The 21,034-nt window shown below is 39.0% G+C and overlaps 1 protein-coding gene across 1 annotated transcript in view; it reads right to left on the bottom strand.

Moving 5' to 3' along the window:
• Positions 1-21,034, bottom strand: part of CTTNBP2 (cortactin binding protein 2) — a 191,928-nt gene that overhangs the window by 97,791 nt on the left and 73,103 nt on the right. Inside the window, 2 exon segments of the mRNA XM_026648734.2 lie at positions 5,404-5,607; positions 11,509-13,168. Of these exon segments, the coding sequence (XP_026504519.2) occupies positions 5,404-5,607; positions 11,509-13,168 (1,864 nt within the window).

The raw sequence follows: 21,034 nt of genomic DNA, 5'->3' as shown, positions 1-21,034 counted from the left end.
AGGGGTCATCAAATGAAATTAATAGGCAGCAGGTTTAAAACAAATAAAAGGAAGTTCTTCTTCACGCAGTGCACAGTCAACTTGTGGAACTCCTTACCTGAGGAGGTTGTGAAGGCTAGGACTATAACAGAGTTTAAAAGAGAACTGGATAAATTCATGGTGGTTAAGTCCATTAATGGCTATTAGCCAGGAGGGGTAAGGAATGGTGTCCCTAGCCTCTGTCTGTCAGAGGGTGGAGATGGATGGCAGGAGAGAGATCACTTGATCATTGCCTGTTAGGTTCACTCCCTCTGGGGCACCTGGCATTGGCCACTGTAGGAAGACAGGATACTGGGCTAGATGGACCTTTGGTCTGACCCGGTACGGCCTTTCTTATGTTCTTATGTAATTCACTTTGTTCTGTCTGTTATTACTTGGAACCACTTAAATCCTACTTTTTGTATTTAATAAAATCACTTTTTACTTATTAATTAACCCAGAGTATGTATTAATACCTTGGGGAAGGGGGACAAACAGCTGTGCATATCTATCAGTGTTATAGAGGGCGAGCAATTTATGAGTTTACCCTGCATAAGCTTTACACAGATAAAACAGATTTATTTAGGGTTTGGACCCCACTAGGAGCTAGGCATCTGAGTGTTAGAGACAGGAACACTTCTTAAGCTGTTTTCAGTTAAGCCTGCAGCTTTTGGGGGACCTGGTTCAGACCTGGGTCTGGGTCTGCAGCAGGCTAGTGTGTCTGGCTCAAACCAGGCATGGCACTGACGTCCCAAGCTGCCAGGGAAAGCGGGTTAGAAGTAGTCTCAGCACATCAGTTGGCAGTGCCCAAGGGGTTTTCTGTGATCCAACCCGTCACAGATGCAACAAGAAAAATGAGATATGTTAAAACTAGAGCATGTACTTGGTTTTTTAAAAACTTCCACAGGTGTGTCAATGCTCTGAAATTACTACGGATAACTTTACAACTGAACTACACTTGCAAACTTTAACAACACTTTCTATAGTGAACTTTTTCCAAAATAACACGTTAAATGAAACAGTAGAAAATTAAATTGATTCACCCATTCCACAGCCAAATTCATTCAAGATATTTAAAGTATATATTAATGATATAATTTTCTGCTTTTTCTTCCACAAGAGATTGGAATGCCATCTACATGCATATAAACTTAAGAAAGCACATAACCTGCTCAGAGTGTATTTCTTACAAGAAAAATTTCCATAGTTACAGTAGAAACTCAGAGTTACAAACACCAGAGTTATGAACTGACCAGTCAACCACACACCTCATTTGGAACCGGAAGTACACAATCAGGCAGCAGAAGAGACAAAAAGAATATTTAAAAAAAGCAAACAGTACAGTACTGTGTTAAAGGTAAACTATTAAAATAATAAAGGGAAAGCAGCATTTTTCTTCTGCATAGTAAAGTTTCAAAGTAAAGCTTCAAAGCTGTAGTAAGTCAATGTTCTATTGTAAAGTTTTGAAAGAACCATAACGTTTTGTTCAGAGTTACGAACATTTCAGAGTTACGAACAACCTCCATTCCCAAGGTGTTCATAACTCTGAGGTTCTACTGCAATTGTCTCTTTTCTAGGGATGGGCCCAAAGGAAAATCTCAGATTTAAGCTCCTGCCCCAACTTTTGAGCAACATTAATGTGCTCAAACCCAAAACCCAAGCTTTGTCAAGTGAAACTCGTTTCTATTAATTTCTCAATGCATATTTTTCTCTGGTTAACTATCTCTAAAATGTTTAGGTGAGTATTATGGACTGATTGTGTAAATCACCAAACATCAGGGAACAAGATTTTCAAAAACAGGAGCCTAAACTTACTTACCTAAATAAGTGACTTGATTTTCAAAGATACTGAGAACCCAGAACCTCACACTGAAGTCACTGAAAGCTATTAGGTACTTAGCACTTTTGCAACTCAGGTCAAACTTTTATGAGCCTGAGTAAGGAGTTAGAAGCCTAACTTTAGGAATCTATTTTTGGACATCACAGCCATGATAAGCTAGCCCTATACTAGAATATTCATCTGAAAGACTTTTGCAAATCATCAAGAAGCCCTGATTCAGCTACTTTGCCCAACATTTGTATTTATAACTGAAACCCAGTGAAAAACACAGATATACTGTTCAACTGTTTCTCAGTAGAAGTACTGCTCTGACAAATGTCAATACTATTATAGCTTCTTTCCTGTCTTTCCTTCATCTATCTCCATCTTAATCCAAACATCTATTTTAATTTAAAATATGAATTCTTTCTTGCCAACCCCATAAATCTCTTTGGAATAAAATGAAAAGAGGTTCCCTTACACCAATTCTTAGTATTTGGCCAGCATGCTTTCTGGCTCCTTCTCCAAGTCTTTGATAACTGTTATGGTAAAAGTGATAAAAGAATGGACAAAACAGGTATGCCTACAAATCTCAACTATTTAAGGGGCACCCCCCACTGTTATAGCTGAACATAGAGTACAGTTAATGCACATAATTTTCTATAGTTTATTCTAAGGAGTACTGTACTCTTCACATCTCCTGGGTTTTTCAGCTGGATTTATCATTCCATTCTCCCTCCGTCACCTCCAGTGTCTGAATGAATGGCTGGGATTATCAATATAATGTAGACACTTGGGTGGATTAGCTCAATCACGTGTGACACATTTTGTGTCCAAAAGCAGAAGATCCTTTTCAAAGTGTAGTAAGTTGAAGTGGTTCGCGTTTTGTTAGCAGGTCAAACAAAGATGGATTGGCAAACTGATTTGCTCAATTTCCCACAGACTGGTTACTGAGGCCAAATGGGAAAAACAATTTCTCAGCATCCATTCAAACACAAAAGGAGTGTTTAACTTATACTTTGGGGGCAAGCATTATCACACACACACACACACACACACACACACACACACACACACACACACACACACACACACACACACAATTTGCATAGAAAGCAGAAAAAAGCTGCTGTGGGCTAAATGTCCTGAAAATGGTTGTAGCCGGAGCTCTGAAAGCGGAACTGCCAAAGAACAGGAATTTTGTACCTAGTGTGAATAGACTTGGAAAGAATATCCTGAGTGTTCTCATCTCTCTTGCAACAAGGAGCCCAGGCCACATTCTCAGCACAGGAACATGGCAGGGAGCACTGTCAGGGTGCTGGTTACAGCTCCCTGCTCCTGTGGGTAGATTTGCACCAGCCCTAGCATAGTTTAGCAGTTTAAGGACTGCTCTACTTTTCATCAGTTGGCTATGAATCCTAAAGAACCATATTTCAACTGAGAATTGGTGAAGATCAGCTGCAGTCTACTGCTGCCCTTAACCTATCCCATCCATCGGGAGGAAGGGGGGGGGCAGACACATGACAGCTATGGTTCTTTTCCAGCCAGCTACTGCCCAAGAGGAACAAAGGAGCTGCTTCAGGGGAGAGACTGGTTCTAGAAGTCTCCAAATCCCCTTTAACCATTCCAACTGCAATCCAGAACACACTCATGCTCCCAAGCAAACAAATGGTGTGGATATAAGCTCATGGGTGAGGTCCTTCCACAGAAGGGGAAAAAACTATGCCTGTCTAAGTTGTCTGCTAGCAACCTGCTACTGAAAACTACTCAATTCAATCCACAGTCCCTCAAACTAAGAGTCATTTAACCATTTTCCCATCCCCAGATTCAGACCAATATCATCTCTGTTCTCATGGTCAATTAAGCCAGGACTGTCTACTGTAAGTGCTTCATCATGACACTTTCTTAAGCCTATTAGAAAATATATAATGGATTAATTTTGAAGTTACATTTATCCAATTAAATAAGTTTGTTTGAATTTAAGTTAAGAATTAAAACCTTTCTGCCAACAATTTTACAAATCTGATTTTTCAGAGAGGTCTCAACTAGCATATACTGTACTTTAAGAGGACACCAGAAACAAATGAGAGACCTATTTGATACAAGCCAGTTGGTAGCTAAGGAAATGGTGAAAACCTAACTCATACATTATTAAATATTTTTCAGATACTGATGTAGAATCAAAATTACTGCAATATATATTACTTGTTTTAAAAAGCAACAATCTAATACCTAAAAATTACAGTATATATTCAGCTACAATTATAAGACTTATATTACAGTAATTAAATATTTAAGGGATGCTGTTTCCATTAATTCTGTAGAACTTTCTTACTGGGTATTTCAAGGGTAAAGCGAGTTCCCATAAACTCTCACTGAGATCAATAGGAGCTGCTGAGTTGTCAGCACTTCTGAAAATCAGGCCATTTGTTTAGGTGCCTAATTATGGATTTAGGAGCTAATTTTATGCTTCTAGTTTGAAAATTTGGCCTGTGAACATAACAAAATTAGAACAGTTTTTCTATAACAATTTAAGACCAGTCACATAATTAGAAACTCCCCATACAATCTCCACTTAATAGATCTAAACCCACAATATTAAAAACAGTGACTATAAATCAAACCCACTATAGTACATCACCTCTCCTGGGGTAAAATCCTAGCTTTACTGAAGTCAATTGCAAAACTTCCATTGACTCGAATGGAGACAGGGATTTCAACTTTGATGTCTCAGAGAGGAAAAATGTGGGGTTTGTAGAGTCTATCCCAAGCAGAATTTTATATTAGTACTGATTCAGATTTAGTTTGCATCTTCCAATTTTTAGAGAGAAAGTGCTCATAAAAAGGCATGTGTGGTACACTTGTATCAGCTATTTTAAAAAATATTGTTCCTGCTTTGTATCAATGAAATATTTTGTTCATTTCTAATATACTTGACACTTGGTTGGATCAGATCAGAAAATGGTACAAGACAGCATACTGCTGAAAGGCTCCAGGCACTTGAACTTTTCTAGAACTCTTTTTTTTAAATTTAATAGAAACAGAAGTTAACAAATACATCATGAATTTACATACGCTCACATCAGTTATTTGTTATGTAGAGGAAATTAGGGGTATTTTGTTTCAGTTATTTTAGATGGAGCATTTTACTTTCCTACCAACATAAATTTCAAGCATAAGCACTACCTATGCATAATGCATGTTCAAATTCATTTGAATAAATGACACTACTTCGTTTTAACTTGCCTAGATAAAATCACTTTTTTTTTTAAATCCTCTCATCTCTAATTTCATACTAATAATGAAATCCATGATCCCTTCCACAGAAAATCACTGACAACAGACTTCAAATGTACGTGTATGCCAACTGATATTTTGCTCAAATTTATCATCTATGGACATTCTTACTGATAAAACATCTGATCAGAAGCCCATGGAAGTTAACAGAAGTCTTTTCTTTGACTTCAAACCGGTTTTGGATCAGGCACAAAGTGGGCTTTATTTTCAAATTATTAATGCTTCTATTACTTTATTGATACAGTTTAACAAAACTGTGAATCCCTTACCTGTATGTCCATTCATAGCAGCAGAATACAAGGCAGAATAACCATCTTCACAGAAATAATTAATGTCCAATCCTTCTTCATTAAGCAGCATTGACAATAAAGTGACATTTCCCTGGGCAGCAGTTTGGTGAAGAAGGGTGGGCCTGCCACCCAGGGGGACAGGACCACCACTCGTTAACAAAGGGGTTAGGGAGGGAGACCAGCCTGCGAGTTAAAGTGACAGATGTTAGAGGGAAGACTCATGAATAAATTAAGGCTGTGCATTATTTCTGAGCTATTAATATATACAAAAGAAAACCTAAACAGGTTCATCAACACTATAGGGTCTGTTACGGTTTAGCATGAGTCTTGTAATGTTATTTTTTCCCCTACATCAAAAGACAATTAAAATCACACACAGTGGTAAGAAGTTATGTTCATTGTTAACTCAAATTAATAGGATTCTATCATCATGGGTTAACACAAATAAAAACTTTGGGAACATCACAAACAACTTCCACACTCCAAAATTTCTGACATTACTACCTTATACAATTCTGGCTTTAGTTTAATTGTAGCTAAATCAAAAATCATTCCAGATATATTTTCATATAAGTAGGTGCTTTTTATTTTCATCTGCAAACTTGATTTTTCTTCAAAATCTTAACCTAATATATAATAATATTTCAACCTGAAAGAGTATCATAGCCAAATAAGATAGAAAATTTGGTTCAAAGTGCTTCAGTTATACTTTAAAAATAAAGAATTAACAAGAGGACAGTTCAACATAAAGGTTTGCAGAAGCCCTGTAATATACATATTTGTTGTTGAACTTTGCCTTAATATATATGTTCATTTTACTCAGCAGTACTGTGATTTCTATTTTATTTTGAGACGAGCCAATGTAGAATAAGTAGCTAGTTACATCAAAATTACTGATAAAAGCTTTCAAGTCATCCAATGAAAACGGCAATCTACAAATAAGAGCTTTAGAAATCTTAGGAGTTATCTTGTTAGACATTCCATATATTATTACTTAGCAGCTTTAGAGGAGAGTTTGTTAAATGCATGAAGTCTGCTGCATATAGTATGGAAGACTTTGTGTACTCTTCCTTGATCAAAAGACTGCAAAAGAAAATAGGGAAAAGGATTGAAAAATATAAATGTTAATATATTTGTGTGTGTGTGTGTCAGACACACACACACACACACACATTTTACCCTTTGAAAATGAGAATTCACACCATTTTTCCTTTTTGAATAGATTACTCTATTTGCAGTGCATGTATGTGCACAAACACCCTCCTATGAGATACTGAAATCTGATCATATAAGAAAGCAGATTCCCAGCTAAAACTAACAAAAAATAATTAGTGGGAGCTCTTTTAGAATTGTTTTCAAAATAAGATACTTTTAGCTTGATAATTTCAAAATAAAATACATTTTACTATTATAGTACAGAGAGGCAGCATAATATTTATTTGTAGTACTTTCAGAAAGATAAATTAACTTATTACTCGTTTTATAAATTTTTATAAATTGTATAGGCAACTATAAAAAACCACTACCATATATATCAGCAGCCATATCAATCATTTAAAATTACATGGTATACTACTTCAAATTGAAGGCCAACTTTGAAGCTGTATGAAGATATATCCATAGTTTTACTCTTATTTTTAAAGCAGGCTACGAAAGAAAATCTAGAGGTTTACAAAATAAGATTCATACAATTTAAATTACTTCTCATAAATTCTATACCTTGTGGCTTTTTAGCTTACAGAAAAATCTTCTAGAACTATTTTTGCTTTACTAAGAAAAATATAAGCCAAACTTCACCTTTTGAGAAGTCAGAAATACTATACATATAAAGTAGAGTTCAGATGTTTGTGAACATTTATTCTTACAAGGTACAAAAGTGACTGAGGAATAATGGAAAGAAAAATAAAATACAATTATGAAAGCTGTTTTTCTTTCCATTGTTTCTGCCTTGTACCATCTTGTAAGCCTAAACTGTTACTGTAGGTAGAAATTTTGTTTGAATTAACCAAAGGTATTAATTGACTTTATTGTATTTCCCTGTGTTTTTGATACTGCTTCCTGTGCATATATCTAGTGTGTCAGCATCTCCTTGGATGTTAATCCTCTTTGCCTGAACTTGCTTTTCCATTTTAGGAATTAGTCTTGTTTGTGCTGGAATGATTTTTGGACACTGGGAGGTAGGGTGAGTAGGGGGCTTAACACTTTACTGAAAACATAAGGTTCACTATGCCAAGCCATTTTGAAACATTAACAACATTTCTGAGGTTTCTGCTTTTGTTGAAAAGTAGCACAAGATTTTTCAGCATCATTAATAAGAATATCAGAGAAAGAATGCTTATTGTGCATTACTGTAAATGGACATCTGGTACCTTTATTCTCATTTTCAGCTTTTCGTGAGGGCAAATATACTGTTGCATTCCAGTGATGAAACGCATTGTGCTAGATTAAGAATGGATGAAAAGCTTCTACTGCATAAGACACACAAACGAAGTAATCACATAAATGCATATTTTAACTTCTGTTATCATTGCGAAGCAGCATAACAGATTTGTATTCATCCAGGATACTGTATAATAAGGTTAGGAAATATCAGTAAGGTATACGGTTTCATATGCAAAAGTGAAGCATCTGTGACAGCTTGCAGGACATACAGTAATGAAGGGCAGAGGGATAGAAAAACAGCTTCTGGCATCAGCTTCAGAATGTGGAGATGGTTAATTTCAAAGCCCAGATCAATCTCTCCTCACATCCTATTTACCTTCTAAGCCAATCACATACAAAGGAAAATCAATCAATATTGGAATGAACTGAATAAATACATACTCCGATTAAAGAGTGATGCAAAACCAAGAAGAAAAAGAAAGAAGAAATCCCAGGGGTATGGAAATCCAATTGACTATAATCATTTCAGTTTTAAACACTTATTTCTCTAGGAAGTCAAATCCATGGATATTTAGGAATCAAAACAAACAAGAAACACTAAGAGTATATTTTCACTTTTTCATATACACCTTGTTCAATATACATGACAAAAGGTGGGAGTTTTTTCTCAGCTGTATTTAAAGCTGTAGATATTGTCGTCTTGATACAAAAGAACATATTACTGATGCAACTTGTAATCTCCTTTTATTCTATATCACAGTTTTTGTTCTTCTTTAGAACCAAAATATTCCATCACAGAAAGTGATAATATTCCAATGCTTCTTAAAGCAATGCTGCACTGTAAAGAAACTGACCTAACCAGGTGACTGATTTGCCATTAATGAAAGAAAAAAATTCAGTGAGTAGGCTTTCTTCCACTCCTCCTGACTTCACATTAAAAGGAAATGAAGTCATGGATTTACTGACCTGCCAATAAACATCAAATTTCAACCTGACTCTAAAAGTCTTTGAAATATATTAACCAATCCGCTTACTATGTTTTTGAACACTTATAACAAATTCTGACTGATTTTCACCAGCACTTACTGTACAATAAAATACAAACAACATTTCAGCACACTAATTTTTAAATTTTGATACAAAATAAAAATATTAAACATTCTGTGCAAAGATTAAACAAATAAGGTTTAAATTAAGTTGAATATTACTTTTAATAACTGAATCTCTAGTAATTCAGAGAGTTTGGAAACCTAAATACTATTGTTTGTTTTCAGTAGTGCCTATAACATGATAGGTGCTGTACAAACACTAGAAAACAATCTTTGCCTCCAAGAGTTCAACCTCTAAAAAGACAAAATAAACAAAGATGGTAAATAAGGGGGAGGGGTTTACAAAGAGACTGTCAGGTGTTTACTAACCATATATTGTAAATAAAAAAGATGTTATTTAAATCTATCCCCATGTACCAAACTAACCACCATCTGTCTGTTTTGCCTTTACTAAGCATAAGCTACTTCAAGGCAGGGACCATATCTTTTATGTTTGTACACCATCCTGCACATAAAAGTTTAGTTCTCTTATAGCATATGCCAAAAATACATGAAGGTAGATTAAGTTCCTTATCAAGTCCCGCATTTAAGGAACACAAACACACACAAGGGGAAGTGTAAAAGTTTAAAGCAAGGGGCTTTGACAAATTCTGTCACTGCAGTGTGTTGCCGGGGGATCACAGGCAAGTCTCTTATCTTCTCTCTGACTCAGTTTCTAGGTCTATAAATTAGAGTTATTAGTATTTACCTACCTCTGCACATTCCAATTTATGGGATATGTTTCCATTGCCACTGAGCTTTAGAAATCTTGTAGAAAGCAGTCCCAGTTACAGTCCCACAAGAGCCCTCTGACCGTACCAAACATTCAGAGCAAGTGGGCCAAACTCCTTCAGCTCCCTCCACTAAACCTCAAAGTCCTAAACTATAGAATTTGAATTACAAGGAGAAAAGGACACGAATGGTTTGTGATGAATAACCTTTCTTCTTTGAGAATTACCTCCCACATATAGGAGTTTGACAAGCAATACAACAAAGCAAGGATCATATCTAGATGCCACATTGACTGAAAAGTGCTCTCGAAACACAGGTTAAGAATACCAGGTAGCAGACTGACAGATTTCTATGCATTATGAAGGTATGCCATCAAAACTGCCTTAGTCACAATAGAGTGATCCAGAGAGCCTTATGTACCGTCACCTAGTTAACATGTAAAACAGCTCTCCATATGTAAAGCTGATAGAATTTATATAGAGATGGCTTCTGTCCTACAGACACTGTAAAAACTACATAGATTGTAGTTAATTTCCTTAATGATTTTGTCTCATCAAATAAAAACTCAAGTCTCTACAGTATGGAGTCTAAGAAAGGGCTGGGGCAGTCTTTTAGGACTGAGACTGACCACACCAAAACCTCTGAACCATCCAAGTGCTCGTCAGTGCTAATGAAAGTTCCTGTGCCTACAGCAGGGAGGGTCAATTTTTTTGTCAAGGTCCAAATTTCTTGGTCAAGGTATAGTCAAGGTCCAGACTCCAGAAAAAATAATAAATAATAATAGTGATGATGATAATAATAATAATAAGAAGAAGTAAATAAAAAGATTTCAGGGTCCTTTCAAAAGCATCTGGTGGTCCAGATTTGGCCTGTGGTTTGCCTATCGACTACCGCCGATTTATAGGGTCCCAGCACTGACTGACTTCTTTTTGGAGAGGTCCTCTCTCCCTGTGCAGTCATGGCCTAGAAAGGGGCTAATACTTGCTATTCTTATGCTGACCTTTTCCAACAAGGGAATATTTGGAAACAAAGATGATGGCAGATTCAGCAGTTGATCCAAAGGTGGATCAGGGCCCTGATTCATAAGGCCTTCATCATGAGGAAAATATGGAGCTGCTAAAATGTAAACATCCTCCATGCTAACCATTGGTTAGTGAGGTAGGGAGTGAGCCTCTTTCTCAGAGAAATTAAACAGCAGGTGCATGCATCACACACTCCAGAAATACAGGAGGACACCAAACATACTGCTTAAATGTGAATTTCTCCAGGTGTGAAGAAAGGTGGTTAGGATTGCACTGCTCTTTTATAAATGGTTATAAAATTATTTGGTGCCATGAGAAGGGGATCAAATGGCTCCAGATAGGCACTGTTTTCTAGAAGGTTCAGAAAACTCAATGGCATTGGAGGAACACATACCATCAGAGAAACTATACATAGGCAATTCTCAAAATTAATTCATGTTTGTAGAGCTCTAATATCCTCACGCTTACAGAAGGCCAAAAGTATTATTAAGGAATCTCCCTTTTCTGGAGTATGTCATTATTCCAGAATCTTCTCAGAACATCTGCTCAGAATGGCCAATCTGCTCAAAACATCAATTTTCATTCCCTTATTAAGGATGAAGGCTTCACTAAAATGAAGGCTTCCTTAAAAGGAAACTGACTTATTATCATTGTTAAAAACAAAAAAATTATGAAGCAAGATAAATTCCCATACCCCTGAAACTTAGAAAAAATAATATACATGTAAATTTCCACTTGAAAAAAAGATAAATCAGTTTAGAGAAAAAGCTGTAAAAGATAAATAAAGCAAATGACAGATCCAGAGAAAAAGACAGAACATTCTTACAGGGAGATAGTTTGAAGTATATCAATCCCTTTACCTGATGCTGTTGCCAGTAGGCTGTCTGAATCACATGGTCTACAGGATGAAGCACTAATAGGGTTTATGAAGGAGCTACAGGCAATGGTGGTGGGAATGACAAAGGAACTTTCTGAACATGCAGGTTGGTTCAGTCCAGGGGATTGGGAAGGCCAGGCACCCACCTGAGATGTGGCCATGGCTGGTATGGCACAGCCTGCAGATGCCATAGATATATCTATAGTAGGTTTTGGTGGCAGCTGAGGTGAGGACTTAGAAATAATTTCCTCATTTATTACCCTGATTCCTTGTGGTGAACTGGAAGGAGGTGAAATCATGGTTTTGCTGTCAAATTTTACACCTATATTAGAGGATCGACTACTATCCATAATAACTTTAAGCTGTGGGTGTGGTGGAGAAGGAGTTTGCGAAAGCCCTGGCTTTTTTGGAGGAATAGGTGGAGGATTTCCTCTGTCAATTCTTGATACATTGGGAGTCTTTAAACCCATTCTACCAACTGGGGGATAGGTGCCAACTTCCACTGAATGTGACATTCCAGGCCGCAAAGTAGCACCACCTTGAGGACTTGTAAATCTTGAAAGGACTTGGGTGACAGTATTCCGAGCTAGCTGTTTCGCAACTAGGTTGTCACGACTAGTGGGAGAGACATCCCTTGACGGAGGGCTTTGGGTAGTGTTTCCATTTTGGTCTTGATCATTAGCATTAGCTTGAAATCTAAATCTAGCTGCTTGGACTCGAGGATTTAGGCCTGGATGCACAGTAGTGTTGGCAGACTGTGACTGTAAACTGTGCATAGACGAAGCTAGTGAGTGGTTCTGAGATGCAATACTTGATGCTGGAGCAACGGAGAGGGCAGCATTACTTGGAAAGGGGGAAGTGCTATTTGTAAAATCTGGTGATGAGCCAGTACTTGGTCCATTTTCCTCAATTCTGTTTTGACTTGGAGTCAGAATAGGAGTTGTGGATGGGACAATCAGTTCACTACAGGAAGAGTGCCTATCAATGACTGGTTTCACAAATGCTGCATTGGCGGATACATTCGTTTTTGTGCTGCCAGAAACCAGAGAGTTCACTGCTGAAGGTTTTACAGGCACAGTCAAAGGCAACTTCCTAATATTTTCAGTGCTAATGTCCGTCGGCATTGTATCTGTCTGACAGGCAATAGTTCTTGAAGCTGGGACTTCTGTTCCAACAGATACTGAAACAAAACACTTATCTTTATTTCTACAAGTGAGAGAAAGGTTTGGTTTACTGTCATTTTCCTTTTTTAACTGCTCAATCATTTTTCTCATTTTATCTCTCTCTTCTTTGAGGTCACTAGTATGTGCTTCCTCTCTGTTAAGTTTGGCACGCAGTTGCTCCCTTTCTGTGTCAAACTCAGAGAGCTGTTTTTCCATCTGAGCTTCCATTTGTGTACTCCTTTGTTTCTCAGCTGCAAGAAATTCCTCCAATTCATTAGCCTTTTTTTTTTCTTCTTCAAATTTTGACATTATTTCTTCCAGTTTCTGGGCTTCCTCTATAATTTTGCCAGACAACTGTTTACATTCTTTCACTAGCATCAATACTACATGTTTATTCTTGCCACGTTCTTCTTCAAGGCGAGCAGACAACTTCTTATGCTCCAGCTCAAACATCTGTAACTGAGACTTTTCCATTTCCAACTGAAATAAAAATGTATAGGTAAATTCTCATTAACGTACAAAATACAGCTTTTCAACATGGTATGTTATTAACATGACACTGTTGTTTCAGTCTTTTAAGAACATGCTGTATTACTTAAGCAAATTCCAGTATTCTACCATTAGATATAAGCTGAGATACAAAATGTTGGAATGTTTGAGGACCAAACCAAAAAATCCAGAAAAAAATTAATTTAAAACAAAAACTGATTTTCTTCAGGTTACTCACTCAAACGAATGAGGGGAAAAATGATTTTGGTTTCAAAAAACATCCAAAGTGAAAAAACCAAAGCAAAACTAAATGTACAAGGATTTTGTTTAATTTCCGGGGTGCTGTGTTATCCAAAACAAAATTTTATGATTTTTCATTTTGTTTCATTTTCATATGGTTTTCACCCTTTTTTGCCTTTTTTTTTTTTAAAAATAGCATAAGATTGGCCATACTGGGTCAGACTACAGGTCCATCTAGCCCAGTATCCCGTCTTCCGACAGTGGCCAATGCCAGGTGCCCCAGAGGGAATGAACAGAACAGATAATCATCAAGTGATCCATCCCCTGTCGCCCATATAAATATAGCAAATATACTATTTGCTGAAAACAATGTTACCTAGCTCTATGGATGGCAATACAATCTAAACCACTTCAGTATTTCCCTATCAGCCTCATAAACACATCAAACAAAAATTGCTAACTAGCACTTCTCATGCTGCAGCCTCCTCTTCCTATGCTGTTTATCTGCATGACTGGCTAAAAATAAATAAATAAATTCTGCATTCTCTGAATACCCTTATAATTTCTTTAACTTGACCCTATGATCTTCCTATGCAGCCGGAAAGTTTCTCCCTCTCACTCCACCATAATCACCACATATTAAGAGGTTAACCTTACCTACTGTACATGTACAGAAAGAACAAGAACCACCAAACTTTTGAAGTGCATTTGCTTGTTTAATATTTTTACTAACTCTGGGGAAATATTTACAGTCAACTAAAAGTCTAGTGCTTGCAAACTTGCAAGCTTCACTCTGACTTCAGTAAGAAAGTTGTTTCTTGCTTCCATCATACTAGAATTTTTCACTTTCCAGCAATTAACAGTTTGCTGCACAGATGGATTAAGAGCTGATCTATAGAGGGTCAGGGCAAACAGCAATATACTTTAAATGAGCTCACTTGCAATAACTGCTTCACTTCAGTACTTCTGATTACTACAGAGGTAGGAAGGATTTTATGTTAAACTAGATGATAAATAACACTAATTTCAGAGTTGTAAGAAGATACTGTACAGTGAATATATTTCATGTAAACTGTAATCTGGGGAACCAGATGGCCCAGGGAATTGGTAATGGGATATGGAGCAGTTCATTTTTAAATCAATGGCTTTTGGCCTTGGTTGCTATCAAAAGAAACTCATTACAGTATGATGACTTTTGAGTAGCCTGCTGTTACCCAATGATATCCCAGGTCCTCCTCCAGTAGAAGACTGACAGTTTCTTGGACAGCTTCTGAAATGTTTTTCTTGTTCCTGCATGTGTGCGCTCTCTCTCTCTCATTTTAATTAGACCTATCCACTATTTTGTTTCAAAGGTAATAAATACTATTTTTCTTAGTATAGTTCCCTTAGTCCTCCACTGTTATCTAATACTTAGTGGAAATGAAACTTGCATCATATCAGGAGGGGAACAGGACAGGGAAAAGGACTGCAGGTCAGAAGTTTGATTCTACTTGCTGTCGCTCATTTTTTGGAGGCTACATTTTACCCATTTGGTAAGTCCAGTTCAGATACACAACAGAGAATTCTGAAAAGGGAAGAAACGTTAGGTAAATCTTTTGGAGGGATAATCTTCATGAAATGCTGCTAAAATGATACGGTTGTCTCAACTGCCCAACATTTTAATTAGTGTTCTCTTACTTGTAAATGTTTCCTCTGCTTTGTTGGGAGGAGGAAAGAGGGCAAAAAGTATATCTGGGGGGAGTGGGTGTATGTGATGTTGATAGGGTGGACCAGAAAAATTGGGATGGAGTGGAGGAAGGGTGGTGGTAATAGGGTCCTATATAAAGACAAAGCCCCTAGTATTGGGACGTCTTATCACCCTAGATGTTGACAACCGTGATGATGTTTTACATACAGTAAAATTTCCTTCCTGTGCCTGATCATCATGAGGATGATCAAGTTAAAACAAAGTCATTATGACTAACCAAGCTCTTACACTACAAGTTGCATTTTGATCTCCCATATCAAAAGAGGTCCTCAGAAGGCAGTGGCTAAACCTAAAGCTATAGATTTACGAGTGACAGGAGCCCTATGATGATTTAACAGCAACACCCAGCATCTCACAGCCCATCCTGCCCACCTCCATTGCCCCAAACTAGTTTGCTCTTCATTAACAAGAGAGTATTCAGTAGCAATATAAAAAGGATAATACGAAATCCGAAGGGACTGCTAAGTGAAGAGTAGCAGCAGCATTTGTCAATAATGATACACCAGCAAATATTAATTTACCGTGATTTATCAGATTGCAATTAGGACTGTCCCTGAGACTTCAGTTACAGTCACCCACAGGCAGAAAATCATGCTCCTTGTCCAGCAAAAGTCATTCCGTTTGCCATTTTACCACTAAGGAATTAGCACCTTCATGGGCAAATCGCGCCAGCAACAGCTGTACTAATGTTGCTAGTGTGACTCAAGAAAGTCATGGAAAAAGTACATATGACAGAGTCTGACACTCTAGATTATTTTTCAATGAGAAAGTGGCTCAGTCCTCTGCAGACTACCCATAATACGTTAACCCAACTGAAGACAATAGATTACACTGAGCATTACTGCATGTTGGGAGGGAGGTTGGTTTTGTACGTTAACTGAAATAAAACTAACTTATTTTCAAGTTGTTACAGACACAGCTAATAATTTAATATAGCTGAAGTTGCTAGTAACTCAGAACCTTTCAATAGGCACTCTGGAACTCACAGATCAAATTAACATCCAGGGAAAAAAGGAAAACAGCCATCCTTTAATAATAGCTTTTATACAATGAATTCATATACAACTAACTTGTGAATAAGCTGAAGCATCCAGCATTGTCCTCATCAACATTCAAACTGTAGTATCACCAAGACCCAAGCAAGTTTTACTCAGCTAATACAGCAGTACATCAGATTGTCATGCATAGGAATCAACATGCTGAAATGAAGCATGTTGATCATAATGACTTGGCAAAGCATATGTAAATAAAGAAGAAAGTTTGGTTTCAGGTGTCATGCACCTGATCTAATTATGCTGAGCTGTCAACTAGCAGCATCTATTATCTGACCCATCAAGCTAAAATTAGTTCTTAGCTTGCAGCACAGGAATGCTCTCATCCGAGTTTCAAAAGTGTTTGCTTTGGTCCTGCTTCCAAATATTGTTCTCGGCTGAAAGGACTCCACTTTCTTCCCTAGTTCTATTGTAAAATATCTTTATATAAGGCTTGTATCTGAAAGGTTTGTCATCTTCTTTGAGGGAACAACGTTAATAAGCTGGATCAGGCCTGTCAAGCCCCTTGTTAAAAGAAGTAATAGATCAATCTCTAATCCTTTTCCCTGTGAAGATATGTCTTTAAAATCAAACTAATGCCAGCTGACTGCAAAGACTGAAAGGCATAGGCAGTTGGGCTCCACCTCTGCATAACGACATTAAGGGAGAAGTGGGAGACACACTTAAAGATTCCCCCCCCAAACACAGTTTTATACAGAACAATGAATCAAGTAAGCTTAAAGTGCATCCCAAAGAATAATTTCATTAACATTCCCAGCAGATGATTTGGGAGATGGGGAACAGGAAGGAATTGGTGTATTTATTGGAAGGAAAGTACACAACTGATGGATTTTTGAGGGGCGGAGGGGTTGAGAGTAGAGTATTTCACCTAAAGAATGCTACATAGTTGCCACAGATGTGGAAAGTTTAAGCGGGTACCACTTGTCTGTAATGTAGTGATCGGCTTTTTTAAAAAATTAAGGCTTTGGTTCTCCAGAAGATGATGGCACTCAGCCAGGAAAATTGCCAACTCACCCTCAGCAAGTTGATTTTTCAAGTTCCATTTTCAACTAAATATTCATCTCTGCTCATACTAAATAAAAAGGTGGGATTATAGTGACAATGTCCAGAAAAGTACTGTATATACATTTTAAAGAACACAGTATTTTATTTAATTAAAGTTTAATTTACAGGTTACTGAACTATTTAAAATGGTGGTTGATATAATTCAGATGTCTCTGGAGACTAAAACCAAATGATCAGACAAATTAAGATCTAAGAATTGTTTCTAAAATTATGATTTATTCAACCAAATATTTAAATTCCCTTCTGGGAAACATTAAAAAAAAATCTATCCCTTACTGTAGCTATTATAGTTTGGACAAGCATCAAAATTTCACTACTCTGTAGTGAGTGAAAAATTTAAGGCTTTACTTAAGATTACAAATCCTCTGAAATGCAGATTTAGTTATCTTGGGCCACACAGTCAGCTACTTACTCACACTGGTAAGCAGTTACATGAATAGTCCCACTGAAGCCAGTAGGTTGACACTTTAGCCCAATGAAGTCAGTTAAAGAATATGATCTCTGAGATAAACTTGGAATCTTTTGGAATATTGAGGGAAATGGGGAGAAGAAATTCTTCAAAAATGCTTTGTTGAGCCCACAATACAATTTTTATTAATTTGATACATTTTTCAGTGAATGACATTGCAGCACACAATACTGCATCATTTCATCTTTGTTAAGTACCAGACTACAGCCAGATCCCATTTAGAATGCAGGATTTCATTGGACAGTATAAGGTCCGAAATGTCTACATAGTTCGTGTTCTAACCAACTTTTAGCTATCTGTTAACAGATGGGTATTTAGATATTACATACTGATAAAATTCTCCCCCCCAAATAAACACTTTGTTGGTGAACAGACCTATGCATTCTCTTGAATAAGGAATGAAATATGACACTAGTACCAGCACAAACTATTCCAACAGAATGACTGGAGTTACATTAGCTTCTTTCACCCCATTATGTTAGTTTCGTAGGGACCTATCAGGGTTCTTTACCGAGATAAACCCTTTAGCATGTACCCAAAATATAGGCTCCATCACAAATTTGAAAACACTAACGTTCTAGAAATTATTATAGAAATTAGCAAGCAAATGAACACACCCTCTCCTGCCCTCTGTCCTCCACCAATGGTTCATGCTTCAACACATCCTTTCTTATCCTATAAGCATTCATTCCTTCTCATTCCCACACCTGGAACTCCCTCCCTAACACAGTGCACCAGACAGCCACCACTTACTCATTCAAATCTTTTTTTTTTTTAAACTTAATTCTTCTGTGAATCCCACTAAGGCTATCTCAGATCAGGAGTTATACTGTCACCCAGCCTTTATATTACAAAACAACTGCACATAATCATACAACCATCTTTTGAGACACATTCTGCATTGTGCATCCATTTTTTATACTCTGCTTAGAGTGTAAGCTTCTTTGAGCAGGAACCTATGCCTTTGTCTTGTCGACACTTGAATACTTGCTGTCGCTAAAAAATGCAATCACCATCTGATCAAGCAAAGATACACTATACGGTTTGACTGTGACAGCAGAATTATGAAAAGAATATCTTTTAAGACCTAGGGGTGAAAGTCTGGCCCTACTGAAGTCAATAGAACACTCCCATTGATTTCAAAAAGGCCAGTAGTTTCCCCCAGGACTGTATGTTTAGATTTATTAAAATGTAGTAACTATTAAGAGCTCAATTATGCATATGACTAAAATTTTTTAAATTCTTACAAAAGAATCTTTATCAGAGGCCAAGGGCTTTATCCTGGGCTTTTGTATTTCAATACGCATACTCTTCTATGTTCAAGGTAGCTCCTAGACCAGTGTTTCTTGACTTTTCCCATATCAGGAGCCCTCTGGAGCTCATTCAGCCAGAATCTAGTCAGAAACATCCCTCCCATTTCCCACTTTGTCCCAACTAGAGCTGGGCAAAGCTTGGGAGTTTCAGTTCAGGATAAGTTTCTGTATTTCCACATTTGCTTTCATTCTAATTTGGAATGAAAATTGGAATGAATGATTGCAAAATGAATGAAAGCAAAAACTTGCCAAATATTTTTTGGCAAACCTAGGGTTACCATATGTCCGGGTTTCCCCGGACATGTCCGGCTTTTGGGTCTTTAAATAGCCGTCCGGGGGGAAATCCCGGACATTTTTAGCTTTTTACAAATTCCCCCTGGACGGCTATTTAAAGACCCAAAAGCGCTGACAGGGCAGTTGTGCTGGGGGAACCGCGGCAAGCCGGCGCCGCCGGTGCCACTCACCTTTCCTCCCTGGGGCAGCGCGCAGCTGAGAGCTCCCAGTGTGGCGGTGTCAGCCCACGGGGCCCGCCGCCCGGCCGGCAGGAGGCTGCAGAGCGCAGCCCTGCCCCTGCCCCGGCACACAGAGAGGCAGCGAGGAGGTCTCGCTCCCCTGCGTGCTGCAGCGGGGCGGGGCCTGTAGACTCGGGCAGAGAGACCCCCCCGTCCCTGCTCCCCTCCCCTCGACCCGACCCAACCGTGGGAAGGAGCCAGAGGGACTGGGAGGGAACTGCCTGCTGGATGCTTCCTGGGAGCCGCTCCAGGTAAGCACTGCTGGGCTCACCTGGCCCCCTGGGGGGGCTCCCCTCAGCCCCACTGCCCTCAGCCCCCACCCTGATGCTGTTCCCTCAGCCTCACCCCGCAGTGTCCCCCCTGTGCCCCTCACCCTCAATCCACTGCCCTCAGCCCCCCTGACCCTGTTCCCTCTGCCTTCCCCCGCCCCCGATCATCTCACCCTGCATGGATGTGGAAATCTGTCCCGGATTCCAGGCTGTCGTTAGCCCCTGGGGCAAAAGATCAGCAGAGGTTTCCAAAGGGAAGTTTGCAGCCTTTGCTCAGACCCAAACATTTTCACTTAAAAAAAAAAATACCCAAACCCATCCTGACACCCATCTACTCTGTCCAGATTTGCTGTTATCCCTGTTGAGGCCAAAGTGGTTTGAAAAATTAAAAATCCATGACACCATTGTGTTGCTTCCCCCTGTGTTGCTCCTTAATCTGATGGACCTGCCGATAATGAATAAAGATGAATGCCCTGGGAGCAATGTGTCAGGCAGACAGTTTGTCAGTAGGAAAGTGAATGCTGAAGCCCTCACAAAATGCAGAGGCTTTTCTTAACCTGAGCACTGAAAAAGAGGCAGATACGCTGCATGGGTTTGAAAGTGACAACAGCCTAGCGACTGACCAGAGCAGCGCCAGGTTTGAAGTGACGAGGAGGGTCTGTGTCATGAAGTCTGCATTTCCTCTGAGGACTCTTCCATCGCCAGGGTAGCACTGGTGCAGGTCTGCCGCCCGGCACAGCAATGCTGAGAGGTGCCAGTGTAGACCCGACCCACTGCCCTCAGCCCCCACCCTGACCCTGTTCCCTCAGCCTCCCCCACAGTTCCCCCTGTACCTCCCACCCCAAACCCACTGCCCTCAGTCCCCGCCCCCATTCCAACAGCCTCCCCCACAGTCTCCCTGCTCCCCCAACCCACTGCCCTCAGCCTTGCCCTACCCCAAATCTCTTCTTCAGCCTCTCCTGTCATCCCACCCCCATCACTCCCCCTGCTGTCCCACCCCCTCAACTTCCCCCCATTCCAGTCCTGCTCCCCTCTGTCTCATCCCCTCCAGACCCTGTCCCTCTCCCCAACCCCCCGACCCTCCCCAGCCCAGCCCCACTGTCTCCCCTGCCCCGCCCCACCCCACTCTACACAGCTCTCTCTACCCTGTCCCATTCATGCTCCCCTCAGCCCCTACCCTACTCCCCCCC

Source organism: Terrapene carolina, unplaced genomic scaffold, assembly GCF_002925995.2.
Source record: "Terrapene carolina triunguis isolate 2854851 unplaced genomic scaffold, T_m_triunguis-2.0 Scaffold68, whole genome shotgun sequence".
Taxonomy (NCBI): domain Eukaryota; kingdom Metazoa; phylum Chordata; order Testudines; family Emydidae; genus Terrapene; species Terrapene triunguis.
The sequence above is the reverse complement of the archived record's forward strand: the minus strand, read 5'-3'. Positions and strand labels throughout refer to the sequence as shown.